The sequence below is a fragment of the Strongylocentrotus purpuratus genome, unplaced genomic scaffold (assembly GCF_000002235.5).
Source record: "Strongylocentrotus purpuratus isolate Spur 01 unplaced genomic scaffold, Spur_5.0 spur5_scaffold_12, whole genome shotgun sequence".
In the NCBI taxonomy this organism is placed as follows: Eukaryota; Metazoa; Echinodermata; class Echinoidea; order Camarodonta; family Strongylocentrotidae; genus Strongylocentrotus; species Strongylocentrotus purpuratus.
Window position 1 is genome coordinate 1481751 of NW_022145597.1, and position 21083 is coordinate 1502833.

General features: G+C 35.7%; 1 protein-coding gene across 2 annotated transcripts; it reads right to left on the reverse strand.

Annotated features, from left to right (window-relative positions):
• Positions 1–1600: 1600 nt before the first annotated feature.
• Positions 1601–17320, reverse strand: LOC100890236. Of its 2 annotated transcripts, none has more exons than XM_030981561.1 (3): positions 17118–17320; positions 7826–8599; positions 1601–1657 (listed from the first exon to the last, which is right to left on the reverse strand). In XM_030981561.1, exons 2-3 carry the CDS (start codon positions 8264–8266, stop codon positions 1616–1618), a joined length of 483 nt encoding a protein of 160 aa, XP_030837421.1. In that variant the 5' UTR covers positions 8267–8599; positions 17118–17320; the 3' UTR covers positions 1601–1615. The 2 variants fall into 2 exon arrangements, with proteins under 2 accessions (XP_030837421.1, XP_030837420.1); XM_030981560.1 differs by having other exon boundaries at positions 17106–17320.
• Positions 17321–21083: the final 3763 nt, after the last annotated feature.

The window sequence follows — 21083 nt, forward strand, 5'->3', positions numbered from 1 at the left end:
CTATACACCAAATCAGTGAGAAGTACATGTGAGTGTACCGTATCCTGTTGTATCCTTTTACAATAAGAAACCCCAATATTTTTGTCATACTTTGTGAAGATCTCTTTGTCTCTTCACAAGTACTTTAATTCAAAAACTGTCTGACACATGAAAAGTTAAAATGGATGGAATTTGTACCCAGTATATTTTCCATAAAATAAATATGATAAGATGTATGTCAGAAAGTACGATGTATGTCAGAAAGTACGATGTATGTCAGAAAGTACGACTCATGCTCCATAAACCCTCGATAACATGCATGCCATGTTTCCCACATTTATGACATCTCAAGCATTTATTACGCTTCGGTCAATATTATCTGTCTATACTTTCGAACCACAACAATTATGCTTGGAATACTTTCAAAAGTGAAAAATACATACCGGTATATATACTGATCCAGTACAGAATTGACACTGTGATTTTTTTATTTATAAATGACGTTAACATCTTGCGTTCATATTGCACTTAATACATCTGCGAAGTCTCTAAGCGCTCTACATGAACATTATTACCTTGGTCATCGGATTCAGGCTTGTCCTAACACAAAGTATGCACAGTCTCCACTCCGTGGGGATCATTCCAGCCAGGTGCCATTTTTCAGTCACTCGAATTCTGACCAAACTACAATGACTTTCGAATCCTATCGGGTACACATTTTTAACGAGGGTGCAGAAAAGTAAATGTAGATTAAAGTTTCGCCAAAGGACAATAATACTTGGTTGATTCGCATTACTGTTATGCAATGCAAGAATACTTCACTTTAAAATCAAATCCCGTCCTCTTAAAAAGGTATTTGATAAAACGCTTTCCATCGCAGTTATATAACACTGCACACATTAGTCCACATGGGTCGGCCACTTTGGCATACATTTTAAAATAGTATATTATTTCTAAATTAAGCTAAATCCAAGCACTTTTATATGCAATGTACGCGATGAAAATATACCTTAAGTAATACAAGTCGTGATATTGAATAGAAGCTAAGATCGTAATATAATGCTCGTAAGTAATTCATGGCGCCAGTTCACCAAGGTTTTCAGTGGAGCTTTCATCCACTCGTGGCGGGCAGTAAACCGACACAGTCCTATAGCAAGTGGTTTCTATGTGCTTACTAAAATGTCTTCTGTCGGGTGTGTTCAAAGACGAAAGCTTTTATTGCGTCATCAGCTTCGCTCTCACCCGTTCGAGGACCGAGTGGGAACTTCGATAAAGAAATAAATATAGTCTTACATTTCAAGACTTTTTGTCTTAAAGTCCCACTGCACTACCTGTAGCTACTTGTTCCCTCTTTATAGAAAAAATGCCTGAGCGATGCCTGTTGGTCCCCCATGATCCCCTTTTTCTTATGTTAATTGAGAGCTGAGTTGAGAAGATAACCACCTGTCAGTGACCTTCCCTGGTGGTCTAATCCCCCCTGGCCAAACTAGTACAGATGGGCTTTAAATCAATCAAAGCCTCATGGGTGACCTACATGTGCATCAAACAAGACGATGTCGGTACTGAACTGAATGGAAAGGTGATTTTTAGTTTGGGTTAATGATTTGATCAAGTGGATACGTCACCTGATTGTGGATCACATGGTTCGCGGTTCGAGTCCCCCCATGGTATTGATGCCCTTTGGGAAGACATTAAAACATGTTAAAACATGTTAGGTAAATGTGTATTGGTTCGCTGAAATGCTAGAACAGCATGGTGGCAGCCATGCTAAAGGTGGGTAATAATTTTGGAGCGCCAGGAATGTCAATGTCTGACACACATGTGTGCTTTACAAGGACCTACTATTGTTATTATTATTCATATATAAAAACCTATCTTTTCAAAGATTATCATTATCATTATTATTGTTATTATTACATTTCTTGTTAGAATTGTTCTTCTCAGTATCATTGTGATCAGCATTATTATCACCTGTCTTTGTCAGAGATGAAAAGGCGAAGCCACCTCAGACTATGTTGTTGATAACCACTTTTTTTTGTCTCTTTGTCTGATTTTAAGTGGCCATAATTAAGGAAAGTTATGATGGTGTGTAGGAAAATAAATGATCAGCAAATTTCTTGTAAATGTATACTAATGTATATCATACAGTGTAGATCACTCAATCTGCTTTACAAATGGAATGATGCAGTATAAGGTATTCCATGAACATAGAAGAGCGTTTTTCACCTTGGCACGATACTGCATGCATGCTAGACAAAACGGTACATTGATTCGTCGACTCCAAACTAGTATGCAATGCAATCTCCCATTTTGTCATATTAAACTTCATACAAGAAATAAGAGATAAGCATCATTTCTCAATGTCGTAAATAAGTGCCCCTCCGGTGGGAGACTTGCACTTGTCAAGTTTGCATGGCGTTTTCTCGGTTGCTTGAGTAGGACTGACAACACAATGTCACAAGGTCACGTGATCCCCTTTCACCAATCAATTCCTTCCGCGGGAAATAAAACACTCGCCCAAGACGGTCTGACGTGCCAAAAAAGACTCATGGGCAGATCCTATCCAACATTCATCTTTAACAAAAAAGAAAAGTCGAAACACATACTAGCCTATTCTCGCTGTGGGGGAACTGAAGTGATCGATTATGTTAGTTATTCAGATACAAACAGATGATGGACTATCCGCTTACAGTTTGGGTCAAGAAACCCGTATCTGATTTCAAAACAACTTGTGTTTTTGTATTCCCTTTTGGTTTTGCTCCTGTTTTTGTTTTGTTTTGCTTTGTTTTAATTCATTTGGGAGTATATTTACTGGTCAACCGAGACTATTCGAGAAAATGTATTTGAAGATACAAGACAGGGAAACTTTTGAGTTACATGTGTTGATTACATGTATCCTCGTAATGAGTGATATGCCCTACAATTTGTATGAAAGGTAGAGATACTTATATTATCACACGTGTGAAATCATCTTCAATTTCAGCTTTGATGAATTAAATGAGTCGATTCCCCCCAAGGACGACATGTACATAATGCCACCTCACTCTGAATACCTGAAGTCAATGGTATGTCGACTCATAGATGAAACATTGACTTTAATGTGTATTTGAATTCAACAGCTTGAGACCTGAAGGTTTAAATCTTTGACAAAATGTGGGTAAGATTTCCACCGCAGTAGCGGGAAAGGTTATCTCAGTAAGCTGCTAGCTATCCGCATATGATACGGCTGCCTCATGTATTATTTCCGATATACCGGTATCTGTGTTATGAATCATTCCTAAGATTCTTTAACTTCCATTCACTGTGGTAAATCGCCTTAATCGCAAACCGTGTGCATTTTCTAGAAAGGTAACATTTCTAACTTTCACCTAGACTATTCATTCCATTCAGGTTTTTCGAAATCAAATTACAATGCACATGAATAGCATATGACCAAGAAAAATAGTCGAAATACTTTGCATGTAAAAATACCCGACAGCTGTATTAAGAAATAAAGATCACGAAGACTACCCATGATCGCTTGAATTCTACTTTGATGTCATTAGGAAGCTTACATATCTCCCAAATTTCGTTAAAGACTAATCCGATAAAAGGGGGTAATCGTGTCTTTTTCAAAATCATCAACTCTTTCAGTAGGCCATGTAAAAAGGCACGGAATAAAAAAAAGGCGTAATAGGTTTCCGATGCAAACGAATTATTTGCATTAGACCGAGTAACCCTTTTTGCTCTAATGGACTAATGAATAACAAAAACATGTATGATTGTCTATTATAACAAAGTTGTGTGGTGAAAATATAATTTATTTAAGGCCCAACAGATCTGGTTAAAAAAATCTAATGCAAGGGTATAATTAGTTATCAATCTATCAAATAGACGTATCAATGAACGACTTTTGAATATGTTAATCATATCATAGGACTGCCACATGTAAATGTATGCATTTTCACATTGAAAGGCCAATTAAGTAGAAAGGTCGAATGAAAGAGAGAGCGAGAGTTAAAAGTGCCATGCCATTCTCTCGTAAGAGGTAGAATATTGCATTTGTAAACTACATATATGTGTAGAAAATAATCAGACAAGAGCTAAAGACGGCTTTTCTAGTCCTTAAGTCTATAAGATACCTAAAAATTTTAAGGCATCGTAAATCTTATAAAGGTAGATTATCATGACGTCGGTTTATGTAATTTTTAAGAAACAAAATGTCAAAAAGGTGACTTTCCAAAATATTTTCATTTTTAGCAAACACAAAAGAGCAAAAATAAAAATGAAAGCCAACTCGAATTGAATATAATGTATTAGCAAAAACACACTTCGTAGATGGTTTGAATTGATTGTCGATTATTACACAAACTGCCGCCATTGATCAAAAATGGAAAGCTGTAAAATTCTTCGAGATTTATGATTTGTCTCTGGATATAATTGAAAGAGTGGCTGTAGATCACTCCCCTCTTTGTTATCCACCCCTTTCTCTCTGTCACTCCCCTTTATCTCCATCTGTCTCTTTATCTATACATCTGTCTATTTCTCTCTCTCGCTCGCTATCACTCCATCAGCAAGTCTCTTTTATTCATCTCCCCCTCTTATCTCTCTCTTTCGTCTTGTTCTTCTTCTTTGCCATTTCTCGTTCTCTCGATCTGCATCAAGTTGTATCTCCCTTAGTCTTCTATCTTTCATCCATCTCTCGCGGATGTGGAAACGGAATTCAATTTGCTAGTGTTCGGGTTACATAGGGCAAGGCGTTCCTATCTCGAGGTCACCAATAATTGATTTGATTAAAAACCAACTATCATCCTCCTGAACTGGGCAAAATTATCGATATTACGTTACATTAGAAAAAATCGTAACCTAGGAAACGAAAGGAAGACAATTCTATGTCAATTGTTTCCGATTCGTTGACGATGTCAATTTAGTTCTGTAACGGTTTTATTGAATAACTTATTGCCTAGGTCTCTTTCTTCCTTTCTTTCTTTCTTCCAAATGCAGACAGTTTAAACTCAAAGTGTTTTTATTTCCGATTATTCGTACATTCAACTTTCCCGATTGGTTTAAAAGGATAAAGTGCGGTGTCTTTTACGGGCATAAAGCATGGAATTTGTGTTATATTGGCAGTAACATTCGTAAGGGGTAAACATCTGAGGACATTTCACAAATCTTTCTTTCTATTGTAAAGCCAATTTCGAGTACTAGTCGTATATGATACTACTTTATCATGATTGGACAACATGTGATAAACTGTAGGAGCAATTCAACTCTGTGAGATACTTTCACTAAAATAAGGACAAATCAAAGAATACAGTTTTTTTCGGGAAATAGTTTTAAAAATTAGGATATCAATCATTATGTAACAGCCATCCTTGATCACAATTAGACAATTCGTTGTTTATCGTTACAGATAAGGTTGAGTTCTGGTCATTTGATTGAATTGTGACAGACACGGTGTGGAATCGATCAGAAAAAGTTGATAGTGTAGCATGTAAGAATTGGTGTGTATTGAAAGGTTCTGGAGTCATCAAAATGATAACAAAATTGGCCCAGTCTTGGTAAAGTAATAACCACGGTACACAGAAAGATCTATATGGGTCTACACAAACATGTGGCATACAAATCGAGCCTCATTTTTTGAAGGTAATACAAAGTTTTGGTATTGGGTCGTGAATTTGGTTCAAATGAACAAATTGGAAGCATATGCGACCCTACAATATTCAGTGATCATCGTCGCGGTTGAAATCGAGTCTAAAGTTATGAAATTGTAAATAATAAACTCTTTATGTTGTATAGCTCCCTCTCAAGACATTAAATTAGTTTTTAAAACAATGTTTCTTGACTAAAATCGACCGATTAGCTATTCCCGTTTGGAAATTATATATCACAACTACATATTTTGAGATTTTCATGGTCGCAGCTACCATCGTAGGGCCGTAGACGCTAATTGAAATGTATATCAACATTTAACGGGAGCACCGGTCAATGTTTTTTATTCAATTTTTCTCGAAAGCAGAAGTGTTTTAGGGGCTAAATTTTCTACTGCTTATATTACATCCACAGGGGTATCCAAATACATCAAAATTGTAAAGAATCACTATACACCCATTTTCAAATTTTCCCAAAACTTTGTATTACCTTTAAGCTGTCACTTGTCATATTTAGAATATGAAGGCATTTGAAGATCCATGCTTTACATGGAACATTTCTTCTCTGATGTTATTCCACACTTGCATAATAAGAATGATAACGCTCACAACTTATTTGTCACCTCTCCCCAGAACTCAACTGTCTCTTTAAGCTTAGCGATTTTGTTTCCCTCTTTCAATTATCCAAAATGAAAAGAAAAATGTTCAATCTATCCTGACATAATAAAAACCCGACTACTGTGTTGAGCAAGATAATACAATCGATAGGCGTCCTCCAGTTCAGAAATTTAGCGATCATATTTATGTTATCCATCAGTCCCCACCCCCCCCCCCCCCCGAAAGCAATATACAAAATGGCGCCAGGAAAATGATCAAATTGTAATTTTCTGGAATATCTTCTGGAAAAGAGGGGAATTGCATTCGCAGGCATTTCTGATCAAAATAGAGCCGTGATGGCTACTTGTATCATGTGTATATTATGCACTTAGTGCATAAGTAAAGATGCACTTTGTGATTTCTATAGACAATTTATATTTCTGTTTAACTGTGTAAAAGCACGGTTCGTTGTCTAAATTAATCAAGAAATGCTAAGAACAAAAACTATCAACAACTTCACCAGGGTTATTAGGTTACGTGACGTACTTCTGACGTCATACCAAGGCCAAGTTCAGGAAAGGAATACATTTTAGTTTAACAATATCGATTTCCCGCCGTTTGAACAAGTCATACCAAATTAGGTCTATGGAGTGAAAAGGTATTTCACAATTATTCAAAAATAGAATGAATAAAAAGTTTCATTTCAATTTGGATAACAATAGTCTGCACACAATTGTTTTTTTTTAAGGGCTGTCATTTTCGAGCAGTTATAGCATTGTTTGTTTAATTGAAATAAACATTCATTTATGTACCGCGGAATGTCGCCTTTAGGCATTCAGCGACAATGACTCACAATAAAAGTTAGATAATAAAGTCGTTATATTTGTGATTTTATTTTCCAACCAATTCGATACCGATTCGGTTTGCTATATCATGCCACAGGGCTAATCCCCATTGTGCCATGAATAGCGAGTGCAAAACACACAGCACAGTCCAATGAGCATGAACAATAACTGCTATTACGAATGCGCCCTTGCACGCACATGACACTCAAGCGATGGCTCTCTCGCATCTACAAAGCACTATAACGATAGCGTGCATGCAGCCTTATGGCAGACTATGAGTTAAAGAGAATATTACTAAACAATGATATGTATATAGACCTTAAGAATACCAATACTCTATCCCAAGAATAACATTGATAGGAATAAATGAGGTCATTTTCACTTTCATGTTGATACGTGTTGCTTTGCTGTGATCACTGCCTGGTATAATTATGAAGTGATTGACGACCATGGGTTTATGATTATTGTGTTAATGCCTTTCACTATTTCATTTGAATCATGACTCCATTTAGCTTAAATTTAAGGTATATATTTTTTTTCCATTCTTGTTATTTGGTTATCATACAACTCTTTCAACCCAACGTATTTTTATCATAAGGAGTAGTAATTAAAAAAGATGTTCAACAGAAGACTCATTAGTTAATTGACGTTGGAAAATGAAATGAATAGACGTTGCGTTTTCCTGTGTGCACAATAATTGTAAAATACAAAACGGATATAGTCGTGATTACAGTAGGACTATATGAGTGACATAATATTTTCTTTTTGGCTTACCGTTTGTAGATCTCCGAGGAATGTGTATATCTTGTGAACCATGTCAGCAGCCTTGTGATCTAGTTTATTCGTGAAGGCCACAGCTAGAATATCTCGTTCCCTCGTGCTCCGTCTCTTTCTTTTCCATCCATTGACTCGGAATCCGTTATTACCTCTCTTGACACTGTTCAGCCTGATTTCATCCTCCCTTGCCGCCTCACCCACCTGGATTTGCTCGAAGTCACTCAGCGCTGCCAAGAAGTCTTTCATCGTGTCCACCACCCTAACCGCATCGCGAAAGAGTTGATTCGCAGGTGTGTCGAAGGGAACATCGCTTCCCGTTACGCTGGCCGCCGCCGCAGCGGCAGCTTTTTCGAGAGGAGTCTGTACCGGTGAGCTTGTGACTACTGTGGATAACCCCAGTAGTACGGCCATGTAAAACAGGAAATCAGCCAGTGGCATTTTGTGTTGCACCGGTGACGTCGATATGGTTGGAGTTGGTGTCCTCTGTGATGTCAGTAAGAAATAAACCCTGTTTACGCGGTCTGGGGTAGGTACTAGCGTTTGTCCTTGGCCTTTTGGTCGTCCAGATGTCCACGGTTTTGTCTTTCTCCAGATTGCTGAATAAGAACAATTAGATACGGTGGGGTAGAACCGATGGCACGGCGTTGCGTGTGGCCGCAATCTTCAGCCAGCCACTTTGGCCAACTCTGATCTTGAGTTAATCGTCGATATCCTTTTCGATTTTTCTTTTCAAGTGTCGCGTGCACTCTGCCGTTGAAACCCAATGGGGCTCTGCAATGAAACAGAAGACAAAATGAGTATCGATTCCAGTCTAAAGCCACGACACGTGAACCAGCCACATACGCTAGTCGATCGATTTCGGCAGAAACGTTTACGAGAAAAACCCAAGCGAATGTATGCTTCATCGTTACCCACTTATACGCCCCCTCTTTCAATTTACGGATCGTCAGCCTAGAATTCTGTTTTTAACAACTTCTTTGCAGCTGGTGGGTATCCAAGTTTGAAAAAGTATAAATGTTTATTCCAATTTGGCTTTTGTTATTTAACTGCCGAAAGCATGACTTGGTAAATCAATTACAATTGAAGCATGCACATTTGAAAACTACTGTTTTAGCTTACCATTCTGTTTAGAACATTACCTACTTAACAACTCTCATCCCGGAAACTTACCAGATTTGGCAGAATTGGCATTAAAAGTAGGGTTGAAATGGTGGCAAGTTTGATAAACCAAGAATTAGATAAACTGTATTCATTATATTGCTCCCGTATTTCTTAATTAATATGAGCAAAGTGTAATACCGTAACCATAACGCAATATCCAACAACTGACAAGGGACACATTTATTTTTCAAAATGATAGACTAATGGTATTAATGCTATTTAAAATAATATCAAGAGTAATGCAAATAACAATAACGATACAGATACTAGCAATTATAATAATAATTTTACCCCCAAAACAAAACGTATATGATGAAGCGAATTATCAGCGCTGAATAAACATCTTTTTTCTTAGTGCTTTATCTTATTCATTATATATACATCTTACACATCAAATTATCAAAGAAATCATACATTACCAGACATTTACCATAATCAATTGAGAATGTCCATTTATTGTACTACTTACTTGTTTCTGTTATGAATTTAAATAAGTTGCTTAAAGTACGGTATTGTTAAGATATGAGTATATATATATATATATATATATATATATCTAAACGATGAAAATTTGTTCAGAAAAATGATTTCAAGCACTTTATAAATGTCTACATTGTTATCAATAAGTTGCTTAAAGTACGGTATTGTTAAGATATGAGTATATATATATATATATATATATATATCTAAACGATGAAAATTTGTTCAGAAAAATGATTTCAAGCACTTTATAAATGTCTACATTGTTATCATTATTATTACTTTTATTGTACTTCTTATTATTATCATCATCATTAACATTGTTATTAGTATCACTACTATTATTATTATTATTACTAAATATTATCATAATTAATATAAATCCAAACAAAGAAAAACACAATTGAGCAGCTTCACTACATGTCGAACTTCACCGGTATACCATTATAAGTTCCTTTCCCATGTAGATGCAGGTTTATAGGTGGGCGGATGGCGTAATATCGCCTTGAGAAGTTTTATTGGTGTTATGTCATAAAACGCATGATCCTGGCATTTACACTTTCAATATAACCTTGTAAGATTGCGGATTATATTTCCATATCTCCGCTCTGGAAAACAAACATTAAACTCCTATAAGCTCCATATTCCCAAAATATTCCATTCACGCTGTTTGACTAACATGTATCCCATTAATTGGTAGATTAAGTCCATTCCCAAGGGTGATCGTACCTTGTTGCCGAGATATTGGATTAAACCTAGTTTTCAAAAGCTTATAGTAGTTTAATTAAAACCAATTAATTCATCAATTACAGCATCCATCATTTTAGAGTAGACTAATTAGTCAGATTATGTTCATAGTGCTGTCCATCACAATCGTAAATGGAGTGATGTATTGGCACAAAGTAGCACCGACTTCAGTCAGATACATATTCACAGGAAGGTTTGCGTAAAATATGATGTCATACATTTGTTTCATGATCATAATCATATCAACTGCGCCTTGGCACTGCGTGAATGGAATAATAATGCAAACACAAGCCATGCACTTTCAATTCTTAGCTGTCGCATATTGATATCCAAAACTAGATTCCTAAATAAAATGCTGCTGAAATATGACTGTCTTTCTTTTGAATATGTCCGCTGCTCGTTTTTATATATTTGTTCTTTTTAAATTGATCTCCAAACACCGTAATATGTTCCCCAAATAACAATAAAAAGGGGCTTAGTATGAGATAAGAAAAAGAAAGATATTGGGTCAATGAATCGTGCGTTCGTTCTTGACATAAAGTGATTGCAAACACTTAACAGTGGTCTTTAGCCAGATAACTCGAATGTCACTCGCATCAAATCTTAATAATAACGTTATAATATAAAACTATATATATATATATATATATATATATATATATATATATATATATCTTAAGACTCGAAGAGAGCATACGCCTTTCATGAATTGCTTAACGTTTCCTCTGGATTGACGAGTTTTTCAAAAGTTAGGTCTAAAACAAAATGACCCATTTCAAACCCTACACTGGCGGGTGTAAGCTTTAGTTGGTCTGACGTATCAGTTTTCATTTTGTTAAAGGTGGTATTAGGACCCCTGGTTAGGTTTTAGTGAATTCGAAGACAAACCAAACAGTTAAACTCTATCCCGAATCTTTGGGACCTGCCGTTATACATAATTCAATCTCTGTCTGTTTTACGATAAAAACGTGATACCAAACTAACAACATGTATTTTTCATTTGTATATCTCTGGGTCAGAAATAATCATATTTGAAATAACGAAATGTTAAGCATGACATTTCAAATGGAATTGCATTTTCTACTGATAATGAAACAATGCAATCAATGTAAGATTACTTTCTCATCATAATGGGATTAAGATAATTCCTTTTTTGTCTGGGAATATGCGAAGACAACAGCTTTAGGTAATAAGGCTGTGAGACACAGGTATATAGCTACATTAGACCATATGAAAGGTATTAATATGTTTAAACAAAGATGCATATTTTGTGATATGAACATGAATTATTCCCATAATTGCGTCTTAATCAATATTTTACTATTGGCATTACAGTTGAACTAGGTTTATTATTTTGCAAATGAGTATTCATTTGTGCCACGTCTATTATTGCTGTGTTATATCTTTTTAAATGTACTATGTAATTATATTCAAACTGTATAAACTTTAGACTTTTTGATGTAAATATGTTCATAATTATTCAGGGCTCCATGGAGGACCACTACTTATTGGTGAATGGGCTACCCTGACAAAAGATTATAAATTAATAAATAAATAAAATACATATAAATGCATCGAATTAATATCATGGTCATGTTCCCTGGTCTCACGTAAACATTATCTTACACGTTTAATTGCTTCGAAAACCTGTTGTTTTTATTTTACACTTTTGTTTATCGCCTTGTAAAATGTGCTACTTATCAAGGGTCAACACATACGTCGTTAACTTAAGTGATTTGAAAATGCACTATTGCGTCTTTCAGTTTTTCGTACGTTAAATCGATTTTATTTGGAAGGAATGACCCTGAGTTGTCCCACGTTTGGTGTTAGGTTCAATAGTATTGTCTCTGAACCTACGAGATATTCTAGGGTACCCGAGACACTGTCTTGAAGGAGATTCATGCTAAATTGCATTGTCACTCGAAAGGAATACTCTCCAATCACTAAGTCAATAGAAAATTGATTTTTCTTCAGAAGAACTTGTCACTCTCTAGACATTAAGGAGAGCGTGACATGTTAGATAAGCAAGGTTTGCGCATGAGTCTGTTTACTGTATAACACATTGTCAAAGAGAGCTTTTGTACTATACATAAAAGTATACGAAAGTCTCACGCTATATAGATTTTCTAGATTTTTTCCAAGGGGAGGGGGGGGGGGTAATAAGGTAAATTTATCTCGGACGTTCATGAATGAATTACAACTTTTTCACAATTCAGACATTTCTTTATTGTTTGCACGTAATAAAGATGTGTTTTAAGAAGAATCCCAGTCAATTTATGATTCCTTGTGTTCACGTATTGCGTCATATTTAAGGATTTAGACAATTTTAACACTCTGCACCCTTAAAAATGAAAGACAACTACATTCCGAAATATATCTCATTCGTCCCATTCCCAACTTAACTCGCTTTGTTTCTGTATTCAAACTGATGGGAGCCGCATATTTCAGTAGTCCACAATTAAGACAAAACAATACAACTATATGGATTATACTTTTCAAACTAACAAATTATATAGTTAAAAACTTGATTAAGATGTGTATTATAATTCGAGCATATTTTAAATCATTTCAAAAGTCAGATCTTTCTAGTATTGATGTGCATGCAACCAGGCACAATTAAGTGTAACCGAAATACGTCGGACTGATTCGACGGCAATATTGCATATAATCGATATGTAACGATTTTGTCTTATCATTATTATTCATTGAAAAAAGGACTGCGCAAAAAAGACATCTAGTCGAAAGATAAATGTTCCCTTCTTCTTACTCTTCTTGTTTATCTTCTTCTTCTTTATCTTCTTCTTTATCTTCTTCTTTTTCTTCTTTATCATCCTCTTCTTTGTTTTTCTTCTTCGTTATCTTCTTCTTCTTCGTTATCTTCTTCTTTTTCTTTATCTTTTTTTCTTCTCTATACTCTGCTTTTTCTTATTTATCTTCTTCTTTGTTTGTCTTCGACTTTTTCTTTATCTTAAAACTATGGTTCTTCTAATTTAGGGTGTAGGGGCTAGGCGGCTTCGTATGTTTTATATAAAAGATAACTACCACTGTACTACCGAAAAGCTAATCATCTTTCGTCAAAGATTTTCGTCGCCATAATTTTGCAATACCTATTCGTTGGAGCATGCCTGCGTTAGATTCTGAAACTCATAATAAGCACTTCGCGTCACTTCATTATATTTAATCCCGGCGCCTCTGGGCTCATCACATCATTATGAAACTTGTCAAGATTATTTTCTCAGTGGTTAGCATTTCCCCTCAAGTGCACGGTGTAAACCCTACCCACGTCCTTGTGGATAAAGGTGGCTGGATTGTCTGGGCGATCATAATCTAGCGGCGATACTTGAAACAAGACTGAGTAGCATCGCTTGAAATCATAGATAACATCATGTTTGGTGCTTGGCTTATCTTGAGAGCCATCTGAATGGATATTTGTAGAAGATCACTTTTTATGCATCATTGGTTACATGCGCCGTTCATAATTTTTCCGCCTTAGTACACACATAATGAATACCGAATGTTGACCTTTTTTAATTTTATGTTAAGCAACAAGAAATAATAATTTGGTCTGATTGTCCATTTCCTCAAGAATCCGAATCGATAAATCTAAAGTCTATTGACGTGTTATTACACTCAGTAGTTATCGTATATTAATAGAAAGAATGCACTTCATCAGTGTTCATTAGTTGAGCCGTTTCAGATCCTCACTAGCCACTGTTGCCTAGTCGGTGCCCAGTATAGAGTTATTACGGCTGTGTAGTTAATAGGTTCATATCTAACACAGATGCTTAGCTTCAAGATGTTCCTCTCTTCAAGCAGAGGAATGAAGGTTCACTTCGTAGTTGCTATTTCACGAATCGCTACTTTTGGAGTTCAATCCATTTCAAAGGACTGTATCGGTTGAACTAATTAGATAATCGATCATTGAGATTTTAGAAATTTGAATGTTCACTAAAACCTAACCCCGGGTCCTAATATCACCTTTAACAGAATGAAAACTGATATGTCAGACCAGCTAAGTATGTTAAAACCAATTATGGACAAAAGTTTACACCCGGTGTAGGGTTTGAAATGGATCACTTTGTTTTAGACCTTACTTTTAAAAAACTTGTAAATCAAATGTTATCGCACATTCTTCCAAAATCGGATCAAATTCAAATCGTAAAGTACGCGTAGGGTTTAAGGCGTATCACATAATGGAAAAAAGCGTGTTGTTTAACCGAGGCATATCAGAGGGATGCTCAAGAGAGTATGGCGTACATAGTGTTCATGTGAACAATGATAAAAACAGGTTTCTTTGTCATCGAAGGTCAATTTATCTGCAACGAAAATAGCAACAAACTGCAGCTGAACGAAAAAGTCAACCTTGGAAAATCCATTTTTAAACAAGTTATCAAACTGTCCTTGACCAATAATGCATTAAAGGGACGATAATGCATGTGATTACACAGTGATAGAATCGCGTAGCTTTGGTCATCTTCGTATAATGTAAATCAAATATGAGTATCATGATACTCTACCTACAATGTACATACTTGTCGTAGCTAGTCGCATTGCCACCTTTAAAATGTATTACATTTCTTTTCGTATTACATGAACTCTATCAAATGGTCAATAATCAGACTTTGTTCGAAATTGTTTAGAAAGGTCGCAACATTTAAGATATACTAAACTAACATATTTCTGGAATTGATATCTTCCATCAAAGTGTAAATCTTCAATAGTTGCATTCATGAATATATAATTCTCCAGAGCATAATCGTTTTTATCAGTGGTTTCATAAAACAGTTGAAATTCACATATATTTTAATACAAGTATTGACAAAAATGAAAAGTGTCTCTTTAACAAGGTAGACGTAAACTGCACGTACGTTAAGATTATGATAAGGTAATATCTGCCAGCGATCTTGATTCAAAATCAAAGTTATGAGGAAAGAAATATAGGGAAAATTAGATCTCCTTGTTATAGAAAAGAGTTCTTTAAATAAAGTCTAATGATTCAGTAAGTTGTCTTTCTATCCCTGTTTATTCCACTTTTGCTTTTAAAAGGAAAGTAAAGCGTGGGTGTATTTATCTTCCCTAACTATGGATGGTCAGAGGGACAGCCGTTATCGGAATACAATGAATGTCCTCCGATAACGAGACAAGTTACGCATCAGTAAACACACAGTCTCGGGGCACGCCACGCTATTACCTTTGCGCTACACTCAAACCAAAAGCGCTGACCTTTCCGACAAGGGCTTGTTTCGAGAAGAAAAAAAAAATCATTTAATAATTCGAAAAACCGCAGAGAATTAGATATGTAAAAGGGAAGCTACATTGTCTTTCTGATTAAAGACATCGGTTTTTAATAAGAAAACGGCTTTCTCTTGTCGAATGACATTTAGTACTACCTGTACTATCTGGTAAATCATGTTAAGCATAAAGATTGGATTGGATGGAATAGATAACATGTCGTTTCAGTTTATTTATAGTGTCTATGACATCGCAGTCTCGTTTAAAACCAAGCGATGACAAAATGTCATGGACATTGAAATAGCTCAAAATATGGTTCTCAATGACATGAGTTTTATCAGGTAAAGTTAGAAGCACACTTCGCGTTTATTTTTTCAAAAAGACAAATATATGCCAAAGCCAAGAACGCCGAAATGGAAGGGTGGGGAAGGGTGGGAAGGAGGATGGGGTGTTTTATTTGTCGTCAATGAAAAGCTTGCACGAGAACGCTTACGACTTGTTTTCTTTTCGTCTGCTTGTCAACAAAATGTGAATGTGCTCTTTTTAGTTTGAAGAGAGATTTCCACACATGTATTTATTTAATTGTATCGATGAATGAAAACGTTGCCTTTTTTTAAAGCAAGGAGCTTCATATCCATAATACGACGATTACATTGATACGTCGAAAGTAAGATCTTCAATGAAACAGCCAAAATATTTTTAAGACGTTTAGGCATATTATAGGGACATCATATACTTAACCCTTTCCTTCACTGTTGCATAGGTATACTTGAAGAACAGACAGTGATAAGCAAAATAGAAAACACTAATCAAAATTTGATTAGACCTTAATCTACTTTTTTGCCTCTAAATTTACCGTATTTCTATTATAACAATACAACTTTTTTTTTTCGTCGTTTGAATTCATCTTCGTAACAAATAGTGACATAAAGCAGTGTTAAGTGGTGGAATTGATATGGATTTCATGGTAATGACTAATTTCTATTTAAAAAAAAGGCTTAATTAAACCTATTTCTAAATGGAGTCCCATCAAGGTTGGCTTTCCATCAAAGATTCCCTAATTTTCCATAACAGTAACGTTAGATGTAGGAAAGTGGGAAAGAAAAATATTTGTAATGTATAGTGAGAACACATTGCCACTTTGAATTTCTTTTATAATTTATGACCATGATTCTACGCAACGATCCATTCCCAATTATTGTGACAAAGTGCTTTACATGACCTTTACCTCATATAAAAACTAAAATATTAACATAAATCTCCCTTTTCTTCACCTCCTTTTAAACAGTTCTAGCCGTCACAATAGTACTAGCTAATATGAATGCCCCGATTATTATTGAGATTGACGATGTGAAGCCGATTAAAACACTTCGCACTCGAGTAGTATCTTGATTATTGCAGACAATTGCTCCATCTTCTCTAACGACGCTTTAATTGAAGCAATCTAATCCTGCTGGAGCGATGGATAAATTAAGAAGATTTGATGTCTTGAACACGTGTTTTGCGTAAAACTTTAATGAAGAACAGACGCGAAGGATCGGACCGAATTTGATTCGTTTTGACCCAATTCCATGCAATTTAGGAAATAAATCTTGGAAATGCTATACGCAGTCGAATGGAAATGAAAGAAAAGGGAGAGAAATATTAAAATACTTGCCTCCGCACTAACCCAATTCCAGCCGAGAGATGAGTTCGTCTTCACAGGTGCATTGCCAAGTGTAATGTTCGTTTTCTCTCGCTATTTGTGATTTGACATCGAGTGATTGTCCGTACGTGTTCCTTTCATTCCATTTGGCTCCACATAAATGACTCTCCTTCGTAAGCAACCCAGTCACAATGGAGCGCTTGCTTGTTTTCAGCTGCCACGCTCGCCTCTCCTCCACCCACCAAACAGGCACACACGTGCTGTCTTCACACGCGCACACAAACACACCCACACACACTTCGGTTTCCGTGGCGGAAGAAAACTTCTTACACACCTGTGAATCAAAGTGTTTGTGCGCAGACGCGTAGCTTGTGACGTCAGGGCAATGATAGCCAAGCAAATAGCGGGAAAGTATATGCCTTTCCCTTTTTTAATTCTTCCGCACAAGGGGGGGGGGGGGGGGGGGGGGGAGGATCAGAGCGATGGAGGGAGAGAGTGTGGTGTACAAAATATGACGTCATTTACCGAGGCAGACTCTGAGCGTATTACATAGGGTTTTGTTATTCTCAGAGCCTCAATTAATATATAAATATGCCTCCTTTCAAGCAATTCTATTTCATCTAATTGTTCTTATATTTGTTATGTTATAAATCTATTTTGAGATTGTAAATGTCAGCTGTGGATAAATTGAATATAGACTGATACTATTTTAGTAGCATGCAAATATATCTTATATATAACTTCAAAATATAAAATTTTGCATTTTGCAAAATAGCAAGCGCATTTGATCATCTGACGATGTATGGGCAAGTCAATGTCCCCACAAGATACCGATGCCATGGACGATTTGATTGGCAGCCTCACTTCAGCATTGATAAGACCGACTATTTAGACAAGAATTACATGCATCATGTTATATAATACCATGTTAAAGGTAAAGACCTGTATTGGAAGCGCCCCAATTTCAAAAAATGAAATGGAAGCTCTTATTACCAATCATGTGAAAGAATATGTTTTGAATATTACATGACGATAAAAATTTTGACGGGAAACCGCCTACTAATTGATATATTTGGTAAATTAGTATATCTATATACTGTTGAGAGATACAAATGCACGTGTCGCACACGTGTGTGTAGTCCCATATACATCTTTATGTGTACAGTGCTTCTAACTTCATGAAGACTTGGCCAAATTTCTTATAATTTTGATGATTCCAGAACCTTGCAGTACATCATGCTAGATGATCAACCTTTTCTGATCGATTTCACAACGTTTCTTTCACTATGCAATTGCATGACCATAACTGATCTTTAGCTTTAATCGTTGGTATACGTATGAAAAACAAACTGGTCAAATTCCGTTGACCTGCCCATATGCGATTATTATTTTTTTTAATTCATTTTTTTAGAAGTATTATTAATTGTTGTAGTTATTTTTGTTGTATTTATCATCCCGATATAAAAAAATGTATATTTTATGAAACCCAGTAAATTACGGTGGGTAATATTTGAGTTTTAAATGTGTGTAGTTTTGGTAAAATATGGAGGAAATTCCAAATAGATAGATAGCTCCTTCATAATTATTCTTTTGAAAAACCTATTCACCGTCATGGCAACATCAGAAATCTCCTGTGTAAAGAAATAAAGAAATACTACTCCATAAATATGTATATAAGCCATATCATTGAAAATGGTCGCATTAATCATATAACATGTCGGATAACACGTCACAACATATTCATCAATTTCACACTGTAGTATACTGTACCGTATTGTAAAAAAAAAGGTCACGGTGTTAACTGAACCAAGATTATAGGCTCTCGGCCAGCTTATGAATATGATATCGTTGTCCCTGTGTGCCTTTCTTATATGAGATGAATCATTCAGACAGTTTTATGGAAACTGATAGGATGTAAATGTTTATGGCATTTTTATTCAAATCGATGATGCGATGCGATGATGCGGCTGACAGTATATGAAGATATTTCAATCAGTTAAAAAAGGCATTAGGTTTTTTTTTGCATGTGTCTTTCGCACTTTGCCATCCATTTCATTCCACATCAGGCTTTTTATTGGTTGAATATTTCAATTCAAAACCAATCCTACTAGAGGTGTTTTGTGTAGTATTGTCATTGTTACTGTAATTATCATAATTATTATTATTAGTATTGGTAACATTAGTATTATCATCATTGTTATCATACATGTGAGGTTATAAGAGTACAGGGTTCACTACTGTGAAGTATCCATAAGCTGGCTCATGGCTGAGCGACTATAATCTAGGTACAGTTAAAAATGTGACTATCATAATATGGTACAGTATGCTACCGTGTTCAATTGTCGAATCGGGTGGAATTTATGTGAAAGTGTTGAAAACAAGTAAGGAAATGGACCGAGGTACGTCCGCTTTAAATCATCTCATATGATTACTATTCTTAGATAGGGTTGGTTTTTAAGTGTATATCCTTTAAAGCCAGTGTTTTTTAAATACTATTTGTGAAAACATATCCATGTATTTTTTATCCAGCTTCATGACTAAACTTTAATTTTCATTTGGATCTGAAACACCATTGATAATCATTCCAAGAGAAATACTCTCAGTAACTATTCCCTGATGAATTACTGCCCTGACAATTGACCAATAAAATGTCATTACAACGTATTTTAATTAGAGATCTGAATGTAATTTTTGGTTATTTTTTCTTTAAGAGATGTTTATCAAATGGTAAATTTGGTATGGGGTGATTGTGTTGGGGTTATTGTTCCATCGGTAGGTTGTCATGTTGGGAGGGTGATTGGGATCTGTTTCTTCATAAATGATAACAAGAATAAATCACAAAATAATATTTAAAAAAAAACAATTAGAACAAAATCCAAGTGTTACAGCCCTCCCCCAAACAAACACAAATCCAGTAGTTATGCTGGACGGCTTTAGAGAGGTTTTATAAGAGGTCAAGATCAAAGAAGCAGAAAAGAAGACAAAGAGGATACAAACAGAAGAAAAAACTAACTGTAAAGGTCAAATACTTGTAACTCTTCCCACAAAGAGAAGTGTAGTTTTGTCAACAATTGTCGTTGGGGGTGGAAGCATGGATGCAAATGCGTTTAGCCTGAGGATTGGGTGTCTTTATGGGTAGATATCAAATGTTCACGTGCCGCCTCGGTTTATTAGGTTTTGCCGGCTTGTTTCCTTACTTGGTCGATTTTCTTTCTCGATCAACTTGCTGATGGTCATGCAAGCGACGCCTCCGTGCTCGCAAATTGGCGTTCATTCCTGTTCTGTAGATCATTACTCTAAAAGATAGCGAATGGAAGCGTGTTAATCACTGATTTGATTTTATACATCCTCCGAAAGTGCAGATTCTACTTCATTTGTTCTTCCATTATGAGTTGTCTTTAAAACTTGCTTTTGGCATTGCTTGATACGCTCTGTCTTTGGAAACGTTTTAAAATGATGGAAGTTTGAATTAAGCTACGGTACCTTATTATTATTCAATTCCATTTGTTGCTCTCTTCTTTTTTTTTTTGGGCGGGGGGGGGGGGAGGTGGGGGCGATGGGGCTAATTTGTCAACATTTTTGAGAATTTCAAAGATAATTATAAAAAAAGAAAAATACGTATGGTTTGCAGAAGCTTCTCTCCGGATAATATCTTAAACCTGGTCTTGAAAGGACTAGAATCGCTAGTGTCTTGTTCTGTAACATCAGAGACCACAACATTCGAATTGATGTGACTCATTAACGCCCTTCCTTGCCTATTTCAAGCATCTTAGATAGTCGCCTTGACGATGACGATGACGTTCCTGACAATTCAATATATATGATAGATATCTCAACATGTTATGTAAAATGTGAAGAGCATAACAAAAAAAGTGGCAAAACGTCAGATGTATGAAAATAGAAATGCAGACAAATAATGTGAGCATGTATCGTGTACTGATTACCATATTCTTGTTGCGGTTTGCTTTGGCTGTTAAAATCTTGACTGAA

Bases quoted from the DNA above. Each gene is read 5' to 3' on its own strand.
- LOC100890236 (XM_030981561.1), bottom strand. From the start codon at position 8,266: ATGCCACTGGCTGATTTCCTGTTTTACATGGCCGTACTACTGGGGTTA. The intron at 1,658-7,825 runs GTAAGCCAAAAA...GTCTTCCCAAAG, and splicing joins TCCTCGGAGATCTACAAACG to GGCATCAATACCATGGGGGG.